Consider the following 18,829-nt stretch of genomic DNA (forward strand, 5'->3'; position numbering starts at 1 on the left):
GTGAACTACATGAACTACAGGGCTATCAGCCTCATAGATTCTCTCCAAAAATGTTTCTGCAAATAGGAGTTTGCTCATCTCCAGGATTGGATCTGTGAGGGGAGTATAATTTCTGAGTGACAGGCAAGCTTCAGACCCCAAGTGAGCATCATAGATCTAATCTTCCATTTCACTTGAATCTATTAGAGGGAAGTGATGTCAACAAGGGCTTCCTGTAAGTTGCCTTTGTTGATCTTCGAGCCGCGTTCGATATGGTCCCCAGACCCAAGCTACGGGAAGTTCTAGAATGAATGGGAGGCCCGGCTCCCCTACAGAATATCTTATTAAGGCTGCATGTGGACACTTTGGCACAAGTGAGGTGGGGGGAGAATGGTGCATTAACAGAGGCTATCCACACTGACAAAGGAATAAGACAGGGGTGCGTCCTAGCGCCAACACGGTTTACCTGGTTTATAAATGATGCCATAAAGGCATTAGGCAGGGATGGGTGTGACCAAAAAAAGGAGGGCGGGGGCCACTGCTCTCCTTTTTGCAGATGACACACTGCTTATTTCCAAGTCACCTCAGGGGCTCCAACAGTGGCTGAATGACTTCCAGGCAACGGGGCTGGGAGCTAAATAGCTCCAAAACAAAATACATGCTCCTCTCATCCGGAACAACAACTAAGTGCAATAAGCAGCTCCAAGTGGGAGGCGCCATTCTAGAGCTAGTGTCTGAGTTTTATCTTGGCCTGAAACTAATTAAGAATTTAAGTTGAATCCCAAAGATGGAAAGGGCACAGCTATCCCTGATACATCATACGGCGAATATAGCTAAAATATACAGGAAAACTATATTTCGAACGGTGGCACCTGTGTTAGAGATTTAGAATGTTAAAGCTTTAGGTGCAGGCTTGTATGGCATGGAGCTATGGAGCTGCACTAATTCAAATTACTTGCTAGTAATTGAACATCTTTTTTAGATCTCTTTTAAATCTCCCTGCAAGTACACCTTGGATCCCTCTCTACTTGGCCCAGAAGAAAATGACCAACAAAATTGAGCTTAGGTTGCTTATATTCTGGCATCAGCTATGGCCTACTGTAGCACTCGAGCCGTATAGAGTGGGCCTTTGTGAATTGATGGCACCAACTTCCATGAGTACGATACAGTGGCGGCATACTTTCAAGAATATGTTACAGAGGTTAAGTCTAGGCGCATAATTGGACCAAACAGAAACCCTTTGCCAGTTTAACAAAGCCAACCTTAAAGCAGTTTACTGGGGTTTTACCGAGACTGAACTTTTAGCAAATTGTAAAGGATCTCTTTCGGCTGCTTTTATTGATTTTAAACTGACACAGTCTTTTGAGGACACCATAGGCAAAATTGTACCTTCTTTGGCAAGGCAACTATACCGACAATTTAGGGACGGCTGCCTACCTGTAAAATCCTTTGAGGCGAAATGGTGTAAAACAGGAGACAGGGTGGTTGATAACTGTATCTGCTGCCAAAGGCAACCAAAGTCAATCAAGCATGTTTTATTTTTTTTGCCCCTTGTATAGTCAGTCTCGGAAGAAATGGACAGCACCACTTTGTAGGAACATGGGAGCAAGGAAGCTTACAGAATAATGCAGTCAGATACATCTTGTGTTATTGTAATCTGTATAGCCAAGTTTCTAATGGCAATGTGGATTAGATTTACCATGATCTCTCTTGTTAGTACTTGTGAGGCTATTACCTCACTGTAGGGCTTCATCAACTTGTATTGTGTAACTTGAATTCTTCTCTGTGGTCCACACATTTTTACATTTCTTAAAATTTCCATGGGTTTTTAGGTAGTTTTTAAAATGTTTATGATGATTTCTTGGTCTTCTTAAAACATTTGATCTTTTACTAAAACCTTGTGCTGCTATTCGAACGGACCATGTATGTGCTCTACATAGGTTTATGTTCTTTCTGTGTTTGTAAGTGATTGTTTTAAGTTGTACTTTTAGGATCCACAGTGATAGAAATAACGTATTTGGAGACAGAAAGACACCCACACACACCCACACACACACGCATACCATTAGAAAACAGTGTTTTGCTGCATCTCCTTTTATAAAAGTGAAATCCCTTTCCTGGTGGGGTGTTGTTTTTATTGCTTCATCGTGTTTGAGCCTCCGTTGTGGGAGGGCGGTATTTCCTATTATTTAGGAGGGCGAAGCAATACAGAGAAGCACAGTTTAATATCAATAGAGAGAAAATGCTGGGATTCAGTGGAAGTACGGAGGGGCAGAGAGGTGGAGGCTTCACAGGAAGGGAACGGGGCAAAGGGGGACACTCCCAGTCAGTTCAGGGATACCGCATTTGTGGCTCTAATGATCAATGGAAGAACGTATGCCCTAATAACCCCAAGGATTTCCAAACAAGCATGAAGTCCCCCCCGCCCGGTGCAATGTAAACTCAATACCTTCCCCCATCTCCCGCCCTGGGCCTCTGTCGAGTCCAATTAACAGAAATTATTTTGACCAACGACAGCAGAAAACTCCACACCAGATGATGGCCAAAAGATACCTATGATGAGAATTGCTATGAAGCATAGGGTTGCCCCAGAGGAGAAATGGGAGTAGTGGTACCTGCATTGTCATTCCCTATGTTCAAGGAAAGGTTCATGGTCTTAATGTTAACTTACTTGTAAATAAAGGCACCCCCTCTAAAGGCATATGAGGTCTAGGAGCAAGAGGGGAAAACTAAACAACCAAATGAAAAACAACTCCCCTTAGACCTATATTGCTTTACCTAAGATTGTATCTATGCATGGGTTAATAACTACATGTAATCAATACATAATTTACACACATGAATACACAAGTACATAGTTTTTTCCCCTTTTTTTATAAAATTTGTTTTATTTTATTTATTGATTTCTGATTAATGTTAAAATATATAACTGTTATAAATCAGTCTTCATTATTTTATAAACCAGTACAAATCATTTCATATTATGAAAACAATATTGCACTATCAGTCAACCTGTAATGTTTATCATTGGTTATCATTGGTCCAATTACAGGCAAACATTTTGTGGTTTCTGACAAAAGTAACTGCAATTTATTGAGTTCTAATCTATTGAAAAAGATGAATGCTACTATGAAATGCACGTCGGATGGTGCTTCCTTCGAATGCAGTGGTGAACACCCATTTATATCCCAAATGAGGGTCAATCATATTTAAGAATAATCAGATTCTGAATTGTTTACCTGACGTAAGGAATGTTAGTCGATGTTTGTGCTTTGAACAAATCTGATGTGAGAAGAATGCTGAATGTGGATCCCATTCATGTGGTGTTGAAGAAAAATGTTGTACTGCCTTGAGGTCCACAGTATCATATTTCAAAGGCGGGAGAGATGAGATTGCAGGAATTATTTTCAGCAGTGGTTATGGAGGGGGTCCTAGTAGAAACAAAGGGAAGTGTATGTCATTCACCAATTTGTTTGGTGCGCAAATGAGTGCAAGGGCCTTTGGTTCAAAACCTTCATAAGATTAACAAGATAGTTCAACCCAGATTTCCAGAGGTGCCAAACCCCACTACCATTCTTACCATCATCAGCCACTTACGTTTCAGTCATAGACCTGGCAAATGCGTTCATCTCCATTCCCCTACATCTCGACAGCCAATATGTTTCCATGGACAAAACCTCCCCAAGGGTGTATAGAATCTCATTCCATATATTTACAAATACTAAAAGCAGACCTTGATCAACAGGATTTGGAACCTGGGTTGGCACGGATACAATTTGTAGACTCCGGCTGATACGGAAGAACAGTGCACATGGGCCACTATAATTTTTCTTAATGTTTTAGCATCTCACGGTCACAAAGCATCCCCAAAGAAATTACAGTTTTGTAGAAAGCAGGTGTCTTATTTAGGCCACCCAATTTCAAAAGGGGAGAGGAGAATATCACCCGAACATATTTGTGCTATAACGCAACATCCTGTCCCAACAACACAACAAAGTATATTCATTCCTAAGAATGGCAGGGTATTACAGACAATGGATACCAAATTTCTTCCTTTATAAGACAACACACAAGGATGTTACTGACCCTGTCTCTTAGATGTAAACATCAGTAAAGCTTTCAAACTATTTTAAAAAAGCTCTCGTAGAGTCTCCAGCATTAGGGATTACAGATTACACTAACAACTCCTTCCATTTACACATGGGCAGGAGGGATGTGCCCCTGCAGTACCCACTCAGGAACATGGAGGTCTTAAAGTACCCTGTGCATTTATGTCGGCTATATAAGACCCTGTATTCAGAGCTCTTCCCAAATGCCTGAGGGCAGTAGCAGCAGTTTCGGTGGAACAGAGCGAGTTTTGTTGTAAGAAATACAATGAACGTGTATGTTCCTAATTCTATTGACACATGTTAAACAAAACTCCCACACACCATTTGACCAATGCCAAACTGACTAGGTATGAAATTATTCTATTGTCAGCTGTCAATATTACTTTACAACATTGTACTTCTTTGAACCCCACTACATTGATGCCTTTACCTGTGGGAGATCAAATAAAATAATTATACGATTGCATTTTGGTGAAAGGCTAAAGGCAGAATTGATATGTCAGATAAAGCTTTTGCTGAAAGATGCAGCTCTATGGGAGATGGATCATGTTTTAAACTGCAAAACTGGGAAGCTAGGGCAGCTTGCATCATAACTAAATTACAAACGGGAGTAGAAGTAAGACGAATATCACAATTATCTGCCCAGGCAACTCAAATAATAGCTCTTATTCGAGCATGTGAACTGATTTGACAGTAAACATTTATACTGACAGCCAATATGCCTTTAGGGTTCTGCACGATTTTGGTAGGCTTTGTGAGGAAAGAGAATTGTCGACCTCGAGCAGTACTAAAATAAAACATGGTACCTTAATTATACGCCCCTCACTGTATTAGCTTTGCTCAAGGTTTTGTCAATAATTAAATGTGCTGCCCATCTGAAGTGACGGCTGATGCAACAGAGTAATAATTTTGTTGGCCGGACCGCTAAAGCCACTGCCCTGGTAGAGACAAGAATTATGTATGTAGCTCACTGAACAAATCTCAAAAGAAGAAGGTGCTGTTAATATGGATCCTCATCTGCTACAAAACAGAATGCAAATGAGGAAGAAAAGGCCAAATGGCAAAAGGAGGGTACCGAGGTTAATGGGATCTGTGTAGGACTGAACACAATGATTAGGTTGCCTAATGCTTTGATATATAATTTGGCTCTTACTATCCATGGACCTGCACATTTGGGGCATGATGCCATGTCTATTTTTTTACAATTCTGGTATAATAAGAACTTTCAGAAAAATGCTAAGATCATATGTCAGAACTGTGTTACCTGGGGACTGTTAATAGTGGTAAGGGACCACTCACAGCATCAGGACACTTTCCCACAGTCAAGGTACTTTTCGAACATTTACAGATAGACTTGCGGAGTTCCCTCCAACCCACAAGTCTTGGTATGAACTGGTGGTGGTCTGTATGGTCTGTGCCCGGATTGAGGCTTACGCTACAAAGAAAAGTGATGCTCAAACACTGGCTAAGTGCTTTCTGAAGGAACTGATTCCAAGATTTGGGGTCCTACAAAGGATTTAATCAGATAGAGGGGGCACACTTTGTGGGCAAGGTAATAGAGTGGGTAGGCAAGGCCCTGATGATATACCAAAAATGCCATTGTGTGCATCATTCACAGGCAGAGGGCGCGGTGGAAAAAAAGAATTGCCTACTTAGAGCAAAATTTAATACATATGTGCAGAAACTGAATTGGCTTGGGTAGATGCAATACCCATAGCATTTCCAAGTATGCTCAGTGGTGATGCAACGCTCATGTGGTAGCGCACTGTCATGTACAGACAACACACTTTCCATTGAAATGGCCACAAACGTTCCCGCCAACATGCAGTTTTACAGATAAAACTATATAGTGTATAAACAGTGAAACCGAGTTTCAGCAAATTATCAATTGCACATCACCAAGTAAAGTGTTCTAATTTTTTTTAAAATATATATATATATATATATATATATATATAATGTTAATGTTATTAGAACTTATATAGCGCACAGCTACCATAAGGTGTCCCAGCGCTTGCTGTAGTTCTCCCAACACTTGCAGCGAAAGAATCAAAACAACCAAGTTTTGAGCGCTTTCCTAAAGGTAAGAAGATCCTTAGAATTCCTCAACTCAAACGGAAGCTGATTGCAGGCCCTGGCCGCTCCTGCCACAAAACTTCTCCCACCCCTTCTGGCTTTCCTTATGATGGGAAGGATGATAAGCTTTGCTCCCAGGGAGCGCAATGATCTTGCTGGAACATACCAGCGAAATTGTTGTCTTAGATGTAAAGAGCCTGTACCCTGCAAAGCACGGAAAACTAAACAAAGAGCTTTGAATAGAATACGCTTTTTTACAGGTAGCCAGTGAAATTTCCTTATGGCGTCTGAAATAGGGGTAGACCTTGACGTTCCCGTAAGCAGCCTAGCTGCTGAGTTCTGGAGCATCTGAAGTTTATCAAGGTTACCTTCCTGCGTGTTCAAATAGAGACTATTGCAGTAGTCAAGGCGAGACAAAATCAACGCTGTGACCACGGTAAATTTGCACTCCATAGGTACAAGCGAGAGCACTTTCCTCAGGCTCCTAAGAATGTAAGAGGTGGAGGAAACTACTGCATTCACCTGGGCTTGCATGGAAAGGCATTCGTCCAAAACTACTCCCAGATTTTTTACTTTTCTCGAGGGGACTGGAAGAGTACCCATAGATTCCGGCCACCAACTAGGGGTCCAAACTGGCATTATTGCCAAAAAGCATCACTTCCGTCTTGAGCTTTAAACAATTTTGTGACAACATATATCTTTGTTTCCATCACACAGAAATCCAAAAAATGTGCTTTCACAACAACTGAAATATATTTTTAAATATTTGTACAGTTCATTTATAAACTATATAAATTGATGTTAGAAAAAAACTCGAATTCTACAGCCTTTTATTACACACTTGTTCTACAGCATGATTGTCAGACAGTTCACTTTACAAAATCCTCTAATAAATTGTACGAAGACATACGCTGACATCTGACCTCTGTCCTTGAACACAGAGTAAATAGGACAAGATAAAAAAAAGATTTAAAGGCATCTTTTTTGTTCATTCACTTTGAGTGAACCAAATTTGTTCTTTGTCAGCTCACCAGAACGGTCAGTATGCCCTATAAATAGCACGCCTGATAAAACAGAACTCGACATAGCAAATTGGCGAATAGATTTCTTGAGGCCCGATACAGATTGTAGCACTTCATAAGCACTTCATTTGTAGCACCTGATTCTAATAACATTCTTAACTGCTCTAGACACTGTAAGGTGAACTCTTTCACACAAGGCTTCTTAATGCTGGTGGTTTCTTTTGTTTACTAAGCTATGACAATATGAAATTTGGGTTGTGTGTAACATGAGTTTCGATTAATCTTCTATAAGGATTTGGTAAAGATTAGATGAAGCTCAGATATTATATGTAAAATCAGTCTCTACTCTCACATCACTAAGGTATTTAATGTATCAATGCTGGAGGGATAATAACAAATTTGCTCCTTCAAAAACAAAGTTACAAAACGGCACCTCTGTGTGACACAGCTGAGAACTTAAACCAGTAGATCTCCTAAAAAAGGAGCATGCAATTGTTTCATAGAATGATTCTTTCTAGGAAAGTGGCAGATTGAGATTCGGCTCACCTAAACATATTCAAAAACATAAAACAAAACAATATAATAAAAAAAAAATATTTACCAGCTTAGGATTCATTAACTTGAATTGCATTTCAATCTTCGAAAGAGACCTTAAGTGAGGAATGCAAATGCTGCACACACACCGCCTAGAGTCCTGAAAGGACTCATTAAGGCTAATGATTTCATACACAGAAGGGGCAGAGTATGCATTTTGTTTACAGTAAACTCTTGCTCTGCTTTTCCTACCTTCCCCATTTATACTGAAGGACCAGTCAAGACATCAGGTTTCCACCTGGTTTTGGCATGGGTACTGGCAGTAGTTGACAGGGTTGTGTGAACTTTCACGTTGGTCTCAAGGGGGCAAACCACTTAGGCTGCTGGCAATCAGAAGTAGTGGGCAATGCAGGTGTGCAACAGAGCCGGTGGGGAAATGCTAAATGTGCATGACGGTCTGGCTGTATTAAGACGGCTGGCCAAACCATCATGCGCACTTATGATGCCCATAACGCCTCCTCCCTGCTGGCTACTGCAGTCAGTCAGGATAGGACAGCCCACCCTGCCTCAGCACTGAACAGTAAAATGATAACATTGTGTTATTATTTTATTTTTCCTTTTTGCACTGCTCAGAGAGCAGTGGGGCGACGTTCATCTGCCTTAACAGATGAGCCACAGCTGGGGCAAACGTGCAAATTGAGGGTAGAGCTCTGGTAAAAACTATGATCTAGGGAATTCATGTTGGATTTTCTTTGTGCTGAGACGGTGGTAGAATTTAAGCGACTAAACAGCCTCCTCATCCAAGGCAGAGAACAACTGACTTTTTTAGATAAATGAAATATCGACTGCTCAGGTGTGGTAAATGTAAGATTGGAATCATGCTTTTTTACCAAGGGTGCAGATCTGTGCTCTGTAAATAACTGCCAGTGCCACTGTTTCTCAAAACCAACTTGAACTAGAAAGAGGAAGAATATTTCCAAGACTGGCTCTCTGGGCTTATACTGTGGGCTTCTTTCCAGCTTACCTGTGGATGCAGTATAGTCAGCAGCAAAACTATTACCTAGTAACCTCTATCTGTAGAGAATGGACGGAAGATCTGCAATAATTTATAACCCTCATTGAGTAGAGCCGCTACATCCGAGTTCAAAGGCACCTCGTCCATACCCAAAGAGGATCTAAAATCAATGATTCAAACTTTTGAGCCTAGCACAACGCACCAAAATGGAGGTCAACTTCCTGATAAATCTACAACTCAAACTATATAGCCTGTCCTGATGTCCTTTACCTTCAGCACTTGGCCTCAGATTGTAGATCTCGAGCCATCTTCTCCTTTCAAATGATACGAACGCTCAACTGGGACTCAAATTGCCAGTAGCAGACTATGACATGGCTCAGTGACTATGAAAGCATATTAATCCAAGAAACACAGTTTGATGACTTCTGCGCTTCCTTCGACATAAAACCTCACATCAGCTTCATCACCTAGATGACATGATGTAGGTCTTGGTAAAGTGTACTTTCGCTCAGAGGGTTGCTTGGCCCAAATCAAAGGATAGATGTTTTTAATTGCCAAGGTCAATGGTATTCATATCATCCTAGTGAGAATGAAAGGGTGAGATAACCTACCAGGATATAAATTCTTTAAATCAACAGTTCACAGTTCAAAAGGTGACACAATACCATTTGTACAGTTTGGAGTGCTGCACTGCGCTTCAAGCATGTTTTTAGTACTTATGATCCGTTTACGCTAGAAATAATTTGAAAAAAAACTGTTGCAGTTCAAGAATGCTGAAATGTCAATCCCTGCCAAAAACTCATCCACCAACGGCAGGTAGAGCCTTTCTGTTCAAGTGAGGATACCCAATATGAGGTGAACAAAGATTACACTACAGGACAACACGCCTATATTTTAGGACTGGGCTTGGGGGTGCTACAGGCCTGCTTCTGACAGTTTGGCTTGGGTAGTTTTTGCAATTCCTCTAGTAAAACCCTCATTCTCATCATGGCGTTTATATCTCAGCAGAAACATCTGCTCTTAGAGCCTGTTAGAGAAAGACCCCATGCCTTCAAAGAGAATTCTCGGTCTTCCGACAGCCACGAACCTCTGCAACCACTCAGTTGTGTATGCTCTACCAGATCATTTAGTACTATTGTGCTGATTTACACAAAAGAACAAGTTACTTACCTTTGTTAACGCTTTTTCTGGTGGATACAGTATCTGCCTGTGGATTCCTCACCTTTTGAATACCCCCTGCGCCAGCATTCCGCGAAAATTCTTTCCTAGTTTCCCCACGTCGACGATGATGTCACAATAGCACAGCTCCGCTCGCAACATCGTATGACGTCATCGGAAGCATAAGAGGACCTAGTCGGCGTGCTGACGTCAGTTCCACCCATTTTTTCCACCCATTTTTTCCATGCCACCGAGGCAAATGGGCGGACCAACACATTTTCAAATGTAAACATAGCATACCAAATATATACACATTTATAAACTCACAAATGCATAAGCAATAAAGACAGAGAAATAGCAACTGAATAAGCATTTCTCATTATTAAAATATCAACATGATTAAGACCTAATAAAATAAAAATAAAAAAAAATTGGGTGGAAACAGGTGGACAACGGGGAGGTGGGCGGCACAGTGAGGAATCCACAGGCAGACACCGTATCCACCAGAAAAAGCGTTACCGGACGTAAGTAACTTGTTCTTCTGATGGATACTTCTGCCTGTGGATTCCTCACCTTATGAATAGACTCCCAAAGCCGTACCTCTCCTGGAGGAGGGTGTCCATCTAACTAGACCAGAAAATCTTGCAAAACAGAACAAGCAAAATGGCCATCCCTCCTAACCTCAGAGTCGAAGCATTAATGCTTCGCAAAGGTGTGGAGGGAGGCCCAAGTTGCTGCCTTACAAATGTCAACAACAGGAACATCTCTAGCCAAAGAAGAAGTAGACTTAGCTCTGGTGGAATGAGCTCAGATATCTTCAGGAGGGTCCTTCTTTGCCAAGGCGTAGCAAATCTTGATGCACAAGATAATCCACCTGGAGAGTCCTCTTGTGCACAGCCTTGCCTTTCATCTTCCCAACATAGCCCACAAAGAGCTGATCGTCCAGCCTCAGATCTCTTGCCGGATCAAAGTAAAAGCGGACAGCTCTCTTAGGGTCCAAACGATGTAGTGTCTCCTCCTCCTTGGAAGGATAAGGAGGAGGATAGAAGGTAGGTAAAGTAATGGACTGTCCCAAATGAAAAGGGGTAACCACCTTGGGAAGGAAAGCAGCCCTGGTCCTTAAAACCAACTTATACGCATGAATGGTCAAGAAAGGAGGTTTCGAGCTAAGAGCCTGAAGCTCACTTACCCTCCCTGCCGAGGTAATGGCAATCAAGAAAACCGTTTTCAATGAAAAAAGCCTCAACGGGCAAGTATGAAGCAGCTCAAACGGAGAAACCTTTAAAAAGTTAAGAACGAGATTCAAATCCCACGGAGGCATAATGAAAGGTGTGGGAGGGAACTTATTTGTAAGGCCCTTAATGAACCTCATGACAATGGGGGACTTAAATAAAGACGGTTGGTCTGGCAAACATAGAAAAGCCGACAAGGCCGACAAATAGCCCTTAACAGTGGCTACAGTACAACCTTGCTGTACCAAAGAAAGTGAAAACCCCAGAATATTAGACAAACAGGCCTTCAAAGGGTCAATGTTGTTATTGTTATATTGGATTTATATCGCGCCCACTCACCTGCAGGTCTCTAGGCGCTCGGAAATCGATGGTAAACAAACTTGGCAAACACAGAATGAAAGACCCTCTCTGGCCTAAGTTACACTCAGGATTCTTCTAAACAACAGTGTTTTTAGCATCTTTCTAAACCGCAGGAGGTTCCCTTCCCTGCGCAGCACCTCAGGCAGCGTGTTCCATAGCTGAGGGACTAACACAGAGAAGGCTCTTCCTCCCTTAGTTACTAATTTGTAACGGGGGCAGACCAATAGCTGAGAATCTGAAGATCTAAGTGTTCTCACTGGGCTGTACACCTCCAAACGATCTGTAATATAGGCTGGTGCCTGACCGTAAATTGCTTTATGAGCCGTGCATAGGTTCCCACTCGCTCTTTAATGGGGAGCCAATGCAGGCTATGTAGCAGGGGGGAGGCCTTAGTTCTCCTTGGGAGTCTAAAAATAAGTCGTGCCGCGTCATTCATCACGACCTGTAGTCTGTTAGTCAGAGTTTTAGGTAGGCCAAGATAGAGAGCGTTTCCGTAATCTATCCTTGAAATGACAGTTGCTGCTACGATTGAGCGCATCATCGATTGAGAGAGGACAGGGGCTAACTTCCGACATTGAGAGGTCACAATCCAGTTTGATCCCCAGGCTCTTTACATTCAGACTTGGTTTTGGAGCAAGGCCTAGCTCCGCTGGCCAATAGAGGTCACTCCAAGGTGAGGCGGTGGATGGAATCACCAATACCTCAGTCTTATCTGGATTGATCTTCAACAGATTTTCAGTCATCCATTGTACAGTGTACCTCAAGATGTTCTGGGCGTTGAGTTGTGCGGTCCTTGTATTATCGACACTCAGCAACAGCTGCGTGTCGTCCGCATAATTAAAGACTCTACAGCCCCTGCTGGCCAGTGATGCAATCAGAGGTTGTAGGTAGAGATTGAATAGGAGTGGGGACAGGGCAGAGCCCTGTGGCACCCCACATTCCAAAATCCCCACCTCCGATGTTTCATCCCCCAGTTGTATCCTTTGTGTCCTTCCCAAAAGGAAGGATTGCAACCATGTAAAGGCCAGGCCTTTGATCCCAAAATCATGCAGTCTATCCAAGAGTAGGGCATGACTGACCGTATCGAACGCCGCTGATAGATCTAGCAAAATCAGGGCGCTCGGTTTCTTACAGTCAGCCATGCCTCTTAATTCATCCAGCACCGAGAGCATCACCAGCTCGGTGCTGTGATGAGCTCGGAACCCTGCCTGTCGCTCATGGAGTAGATGGTGAGACTCCAGATACAAAGTCAGGGACTTTAATACATGCTGTTCCAGTATTTTTGAGAGGAAAGGCAGCTGGGAGATAGGCCTGTAGTTCTTTAACACTGCAGGATCCGCACCAGGTTTCTTCAATAGAGGCCTTACACGTGCCTCCTTGAATTCCAACGGTAGGTACCCTGATTCCAAGGATCTATTAAGGAGGGAGATAATACATTCCTCCAATAAGGGACGAGCTACACGAAAGGCACTAGGTGGCTCTCTCTCTCCGCACCACCTACAAATCTGGACCATCTGGAAGCGTAAACCGACTTAGTGGAGTGTCGCCTGGACGATAAAATAACATGCACTATATCCGGCGGGACAGAGAAGGAACACAGGTTGCCCCGTTCAATCTCCAAGCATGAAGGTTCAAATTCCTGAGGTCCAAGATTGGTCTAAAGCGACAGTCCTTTTTGGGGATCAGGAAATACCAGGAGTAGCAACCCTGACCCCTTTCCTACTCCGGAACAACCTCTATTGCTCCTGTCTGTAGCAAGGTAAGAACCTCCTGCTGTAAAAGCAATAAGTGGTCCTCTGAGCACCAACCCTGGCGAGGAGGGTAAGGAGGAGGAAACTCCAATAAGGGAAGGGCGTACCCATTCTCTACAAGATTCAAAACCCAAAACGATCTGACGTGATCAGACTCCATTCTTGGGGAAAGTGGGACACCCGACCTCCAACCGGACCAACATGTTCTAAGATGGGGGATCAAGAACTGGTTTCCTGATGTACCAACGGTGGCGGGAGGGGAAGTAGAGGAAGAGGAGGACGGTTGTTATTGAGCTGCTCCCCCGAGACCTCTTTTATTCTTCCCTCTGTATGACTTGTACAAGGGATTCTGCTGTTGCTGACCCTGTTGAGATTGCTGGAAGCCACGAAAGGAAGCAGATCTCCCAAATCCACGATACCGCTTGTAGCCATATCCTCTGGACTGCACCTGGAGGCCTAGAGACCTTGCAGTAGCCCTGCTCTCCTTAAAACGCTCTAAGGCCGAGTCCGCCTTTGAACCAACGAGTTTTGACCCATCAAATGGCAAATCCAGCAAAAGTCGCTTGAACATCAGGTGAGAAACCAGACGATCGAAGCCAAGCCTGTGTCCTTGCAGCCACAAAAGACCCCAATCACACGAGCTACAGAGTCAGCAGTGTCCAGACCCGATTGAATCACCCGACGTGCCGCAGCCTGTGAATCAGAGAGGCCTTCCAAGAAATTAGCCAGATCCTCCTCAGGCAACTTTGAAGCTAGCTGCATGACTGAGTCCATCAAAGCATGGATATACCTCCCAAGAAGACAGGTTGCATTAGTGGAATTAAGAGCCATACTTGCAGAGGAGAACACCTTCTTTGCCGCCTGCTCCATTTTTTTAGAATCCCTATCACCAAGAATGGTAGGGAAAGAACCAGAAAATTGCTTCGAACAAGAAGCTTGGACAACTAAACTTTCCGGCGTAGGATGTGAAGATAAAAAAAGCCGGACCACCAGGAGCAGTCTTGTACCTTCTAGAGATGGAACGAAGAAACCGCAGGAGCAGATAAAGGCTTCTGCCACACCTCCATTATTGGTTCTGTCACAGCATCTGTAAAGGGAAGCAACGGTTCAGAAGTTGAAGAAGTATTAAGAACCTCCGTAAGAATATTAGATTTCACCTCCGCTGAGGGAAGCTGTATACCAAGTAAATCAGCCCCCTTCCTTATGACCACATGATAAGGAGCAATGTCTTGCACAACACCAGCATTCACAGATGGGAGATTATACTCAGGAGAAGTATCCAAGCCACTAGTCTCACGAAGGCTTTCAAACTCATCCATAGAATCAACAATCTCTCCTTCCTCCTGATTCTGTGTATATTCCTCCTCTTCAAGGAGCCTCTGCGCCTTTCTCCTAGAGCGCTGCTTAGGAATCTGCGTCGGCGGCGCCACACGAGACGCCAGTAAAGGGATTAACGTCATTGACGGAGGAGCCTCTGCTTCGAACCTCGACGTTGATCGAACTCGAGGCAGCGCCCAGTCAACAGCCGAAGGAGTTCGAGGAGCCGGAGAGGAGGACCTCGGCGCCCGGGAAATGCCAAGCCGGAGTCGTCGGCGAGAAAGGCAAAAAGGGTGCTTGGGGATAAAATTGAGGAACACCCAAGTTAAAGACCAAAGGACCCACGGGCACCGAAGGCGCACCGGATGAAGCAGAGGCTCTGGCAAACATGCCAAACATCGCATTTAGGAAATGCGAAAAATCTGACCCAGGAGCAGGAAAAGCAGGATATGGATCCGTACCTTCCTGAGGTCGAGGTGGAGGCGGCGGGGACGGCGCCCACACAGGTGAAGCCACTTGGCCTGGAGACTACTCCCTAGGCACCGGAGACATCACTGGAGCCGGTGAGTCTTCATGCAGCGAAGAGCCTTTTGAAGCCGGTGAAACCAATCCGGAGATGGAACCGGCGTCTCCTGAGGAGATGGAGAAACTAAGTTCTTTCTTCGAGGCCGCTCAGCCGGAGTCGGTGACCTTGAGGCCGTGGTCTTCGAAGAATGGTGTCTCCTCTTGGACTTCTTATGTTTCTTCGACTTCGATGTATGGGAAGACGAAGACGAAGTCTTTGCCTTCTTTCGACCCCTCTTCTCCTTTTTGGCTTTGGCCATAAACAACTTAGCTTCACGCTCTTTAATAGCCCTGGGATTCATCTTCCTGTAGCTTCGACAATCTTCGACGTCATGATACGAAGATGAACACCAGATGCAATCTTCATGCGGGTCCGTGATTGACATATGCCCGCCACACTCTTTGCAGGGTTTAAATCCTGTCTTCCTGGAAGTAGCCATCAGAAACCAACAAGTGATACAAAGTTCTTTGAAGAAAATGGAGAGCCCCTAGAAAAACCGTTATGCGTCGACGGTGCGGAAAAAAGGGAACTGACGTCAGCATGCCGACGGGGTCCCCTTATGGCTCCGATGATGTCATACGGTGTCGCTAGCGGAGCCGTGCAATTTGTGAGATCCTCGTCAACGTGGGAGAGCTAGGAAAGAATTTCTGCAAAATGCTGGCGCAGGGGGTATTCATTCATAAGGTGAGGAATCCACAGGCAAAAGTATCCATCAGAACAGGAGATGCATTGTATTTGGCTCTACATTGGAACACACTGTCACCAAATGCGCCCAGCTGATACCAATTGAGAGCTGCCCACGCATTTTCACAAGTGTATATCTTGTGGGGTTACCAATTTTACTTACGATTTACCAAAGGCAACTAGGAAAGGAGAATGAACACCACCCTCAGTTATTCCAAATGTGGAAAGACAACAGCAGTATGCTCAGAAAGAATTCCATCTACAAGAAATCACGGGTGTAGGAAAAACTAAACTGATGCAAAATTTGAAGCAGGTTCGAAACCAAGCAGCCAGGTTCAGACATGGGTTGAAGAAATTCAAACAATTCACAACAACACTAATGTCTCTACACTGGCTCCCAAAGGAATGCAGTCAATTTCAAATGTTGGCAAAGCTCACAGGTAGACCAATCACAGTGCAACAACCGAACTAGAATTCATTTGAACCTACGGTAGTATCACAATAACCTTGAGATCTGCATAGATACAGGATCTTTAAGTCTGTGCTTGACGTAGCATTGCAAGCCTGAGATTATAGCTAGTGAAGTGCTTTAATGCAGTACTTGCATGCCCATTATTCAAATGTCCAGTATGTCATGACTGTGCCTAAAGTTCTCAAACCATCCCTGTTCTGTATTTTATGAAAGCAGCTAACCCATGGTTTTGACGAAATTCACGATTGCTGCTCTAATCAGGGGCACCTGGACCACAGGGATACCTTTAGTGATGCACTGGCCCTAAGCGAGTTGATGGCATAGTGAAGTGGGTGATCCTGGATATGTGGAGTGCCACAGGAAAAATGACGAAAAGCCCTGTAATGACTGGTTTTCTAGCTTTTGCAGGTCAGGCAAGGAGTTTGTTCCCTGAAAAACAAAGATTAATCCATGAGTGAAAAGCAATATACGCCCTGGGATGCAGATAATGAAATATTCTTTTTGAGGGCATGGCGAGGCAGCCAAGATTAATCTAGGACTGACGGGGAGCATGATAGGCCTGCCTGATTTGGTTCCTTGTGATGGCCTCCTGATTTTTGTAGTTATTAACCCGTTTGGCAATGACCACTAATTAACGTCAATCTGGGCATAGGTGTGCCTTGTTCGGGGTTCCAAACCACATATTTATGAGATAAATGGGGTAACCTGGTCAAAGTGCCATAAATAAAGAGGTTGGAAAGTTAAGCTACACTTTCCAAAAGCTACCTCACAGAAACAGTGTTCGTAAATTGATTTTTATATTGTTCCATTGTTTTACAACTGCATTTAAATAACGCTTCATGTCTTCTGTATTACACATCTACTACTCTTCAGCCGCTTCAGAATGGTTTGAGACACTGCAAGCATACAGAAAAGCCAAAAGAAAGGAGTTTTTGACAGCTATAATGTGTCATACAAGCACTGGGTAAGCCCATCAGTCTTACTTTGCCAATGTTTGTTTGCTACCCGTATATATGCTTTGCTAAGGCTGGTAAAGCTGAAATGCACGCACTGGCCAAGCCAATAACGCCAGGCAGCCTTTTTGAAGACCGTAAATGTGTGTATGCATGTCAACCATCTCGGAGAGATAGAACAACAAGTGCACAAAATAATAGTAATACCATGCCACAGTGCAAACAATGTTGCATTCAGATGCAACGTGGCAAACTACCTCCATGCACAAAAAAAATCATTTTTACTATGATTGCCCACTACTATTGGCTAAGCCAATGCTTAAGACTCATTCTACAAGCACTGGCAAAGCTAATAGCAGAAAGTGATCTGCACCAAGGGTCACAGGAGATACTCAAGAGGATAGAAACCTAGCAGCAGCTACGTTGTTGATGGAGGGAGACGAGAAAGAGGATTTTTGGGGAAGAGGGAAAGGAATGCCAGCATGACAGGGATGTCAAGGGAGCAGAGAGGAAAGCAGGACATGCACTATTCGACTGGTAATGATAAAAAGTCCTGAAAAAGGAAAAATAGTTCCCTGACAAGAGCAGCAGAAAGAAACACAAGCCCAATCAAAAACGTAGGGTGAAACCTAAATGCACCAGAGTTGGGACAAACAATAAGGAGGGAAGTAATTGAAATCAAGAGCAGGAAACTGAAACAAAGTCATCCAATCAGGACCAAAGAAGAGACCCCAAGCACACTCTGAAGATAATTTAAAGTATTGGTTACAATGCTGTTTATGATAGATACTTTCTTTAGTTATTCCAAACAAATTGAGAACAATGCATCTGAGCGCAAAGAATGAGAGTCATCCTCTATTCCATGTGGTCTCAAAAGTCCACTGAAGCCACTAAAAGGACAGTCGCACTAATTCAGAGTATCCAACTGTTCTTCAAACATCCTATTAATGCGGCCCAACATTACACTAAATTTATCTGGGAATTAACTCTTTACCAAATCTATACTTAACCCCTATCATTTGGCATGCCTTCCCAGTCAAACTGATACGAGGCACAGCAGTGTCCCCCAACTCAGTTTCTCGCCACCAACCAATCAACGAACAATACAACTACCGCTGTGTTTCCAGCAGCATCTGGGACTCTGTGCCACTTGAGAGTCTGGCAGCTTCACCATAAGTCCCATCATATGTTTAGCCACCGATTAGTGAATACACCAGACAAATGTTCCTCATATCCCTAGCTCAAAAAATGGGAAGGGAAGCACTACCAAGCCGCCTCACTAAACACGGGGGTCCCCTCTTCTAGTTGGCAACTGCACTCAGCTGCATACACAATCCCATTGTATTGCGAGCAATGGGTCCAACAACATCTCCTCATACCGTCAAGAGAAAATGATCTTATTTGTATTTTGTTGATGGCAAACTCTCCACCCCCCCTTTTTAATTGTTTCTCTTTTTCTTTATTCATCTTTAAAACAAGTTTAAGTTTGGTTTGTACGGTTTTAGATAATAGGCTTTATTGGTTATCTTCAGTCTTTTCTTTTCGTAAAATGCCAATGGACCGAAGCGCTATTATTTTTATGTACTAATATGATGTTCGGTT

The 18,829-nt window shown here is 43.5% G+C and overlaps 1 protein-coding gene across 2 annotated transcripts in view; it reads right to left on the reverse strand.

Moving 5' to 3' along the window:
* Positions 1-18,829, reverse strand: part of TP63 (tumor protein p63) — a 546,450-nt gene that overhangs the window by 501,561 nt on the left and 26,060 nt on the right. Inside the window, exon 2 of one of the 2 annotated variants that reach the window (XM_085635887.1) lies at positions 3,219-3,410. The exons of the other annotated variant lie outside the window; for it this stretch is intronic. Coding sequence (XP_085492013.1) covers positions 3,219-3,295 — 77 coding nt within the window. The 5' untranslated portion in view covers positions 3,296-3,410. The remainder of the gene's footprint in view (positions 1-3,218; positions 3,411-18,829) is intronic. 2 annotated transcript variants of the gene reach the window in all.

Source organism: Triturus cristatus, chromosome 11 (assembly GCF_964204655.1).
Source record: "Triturus cristatus chromosome 11, aTriCri1.1, whole genome shotgun sequence".
NCBI classification, from domain to species: Eukaryota; Metazoa; Chordata; class Amphibia; order Caudata; family Salamandridae; genus Triturus; species Triturus cristatus.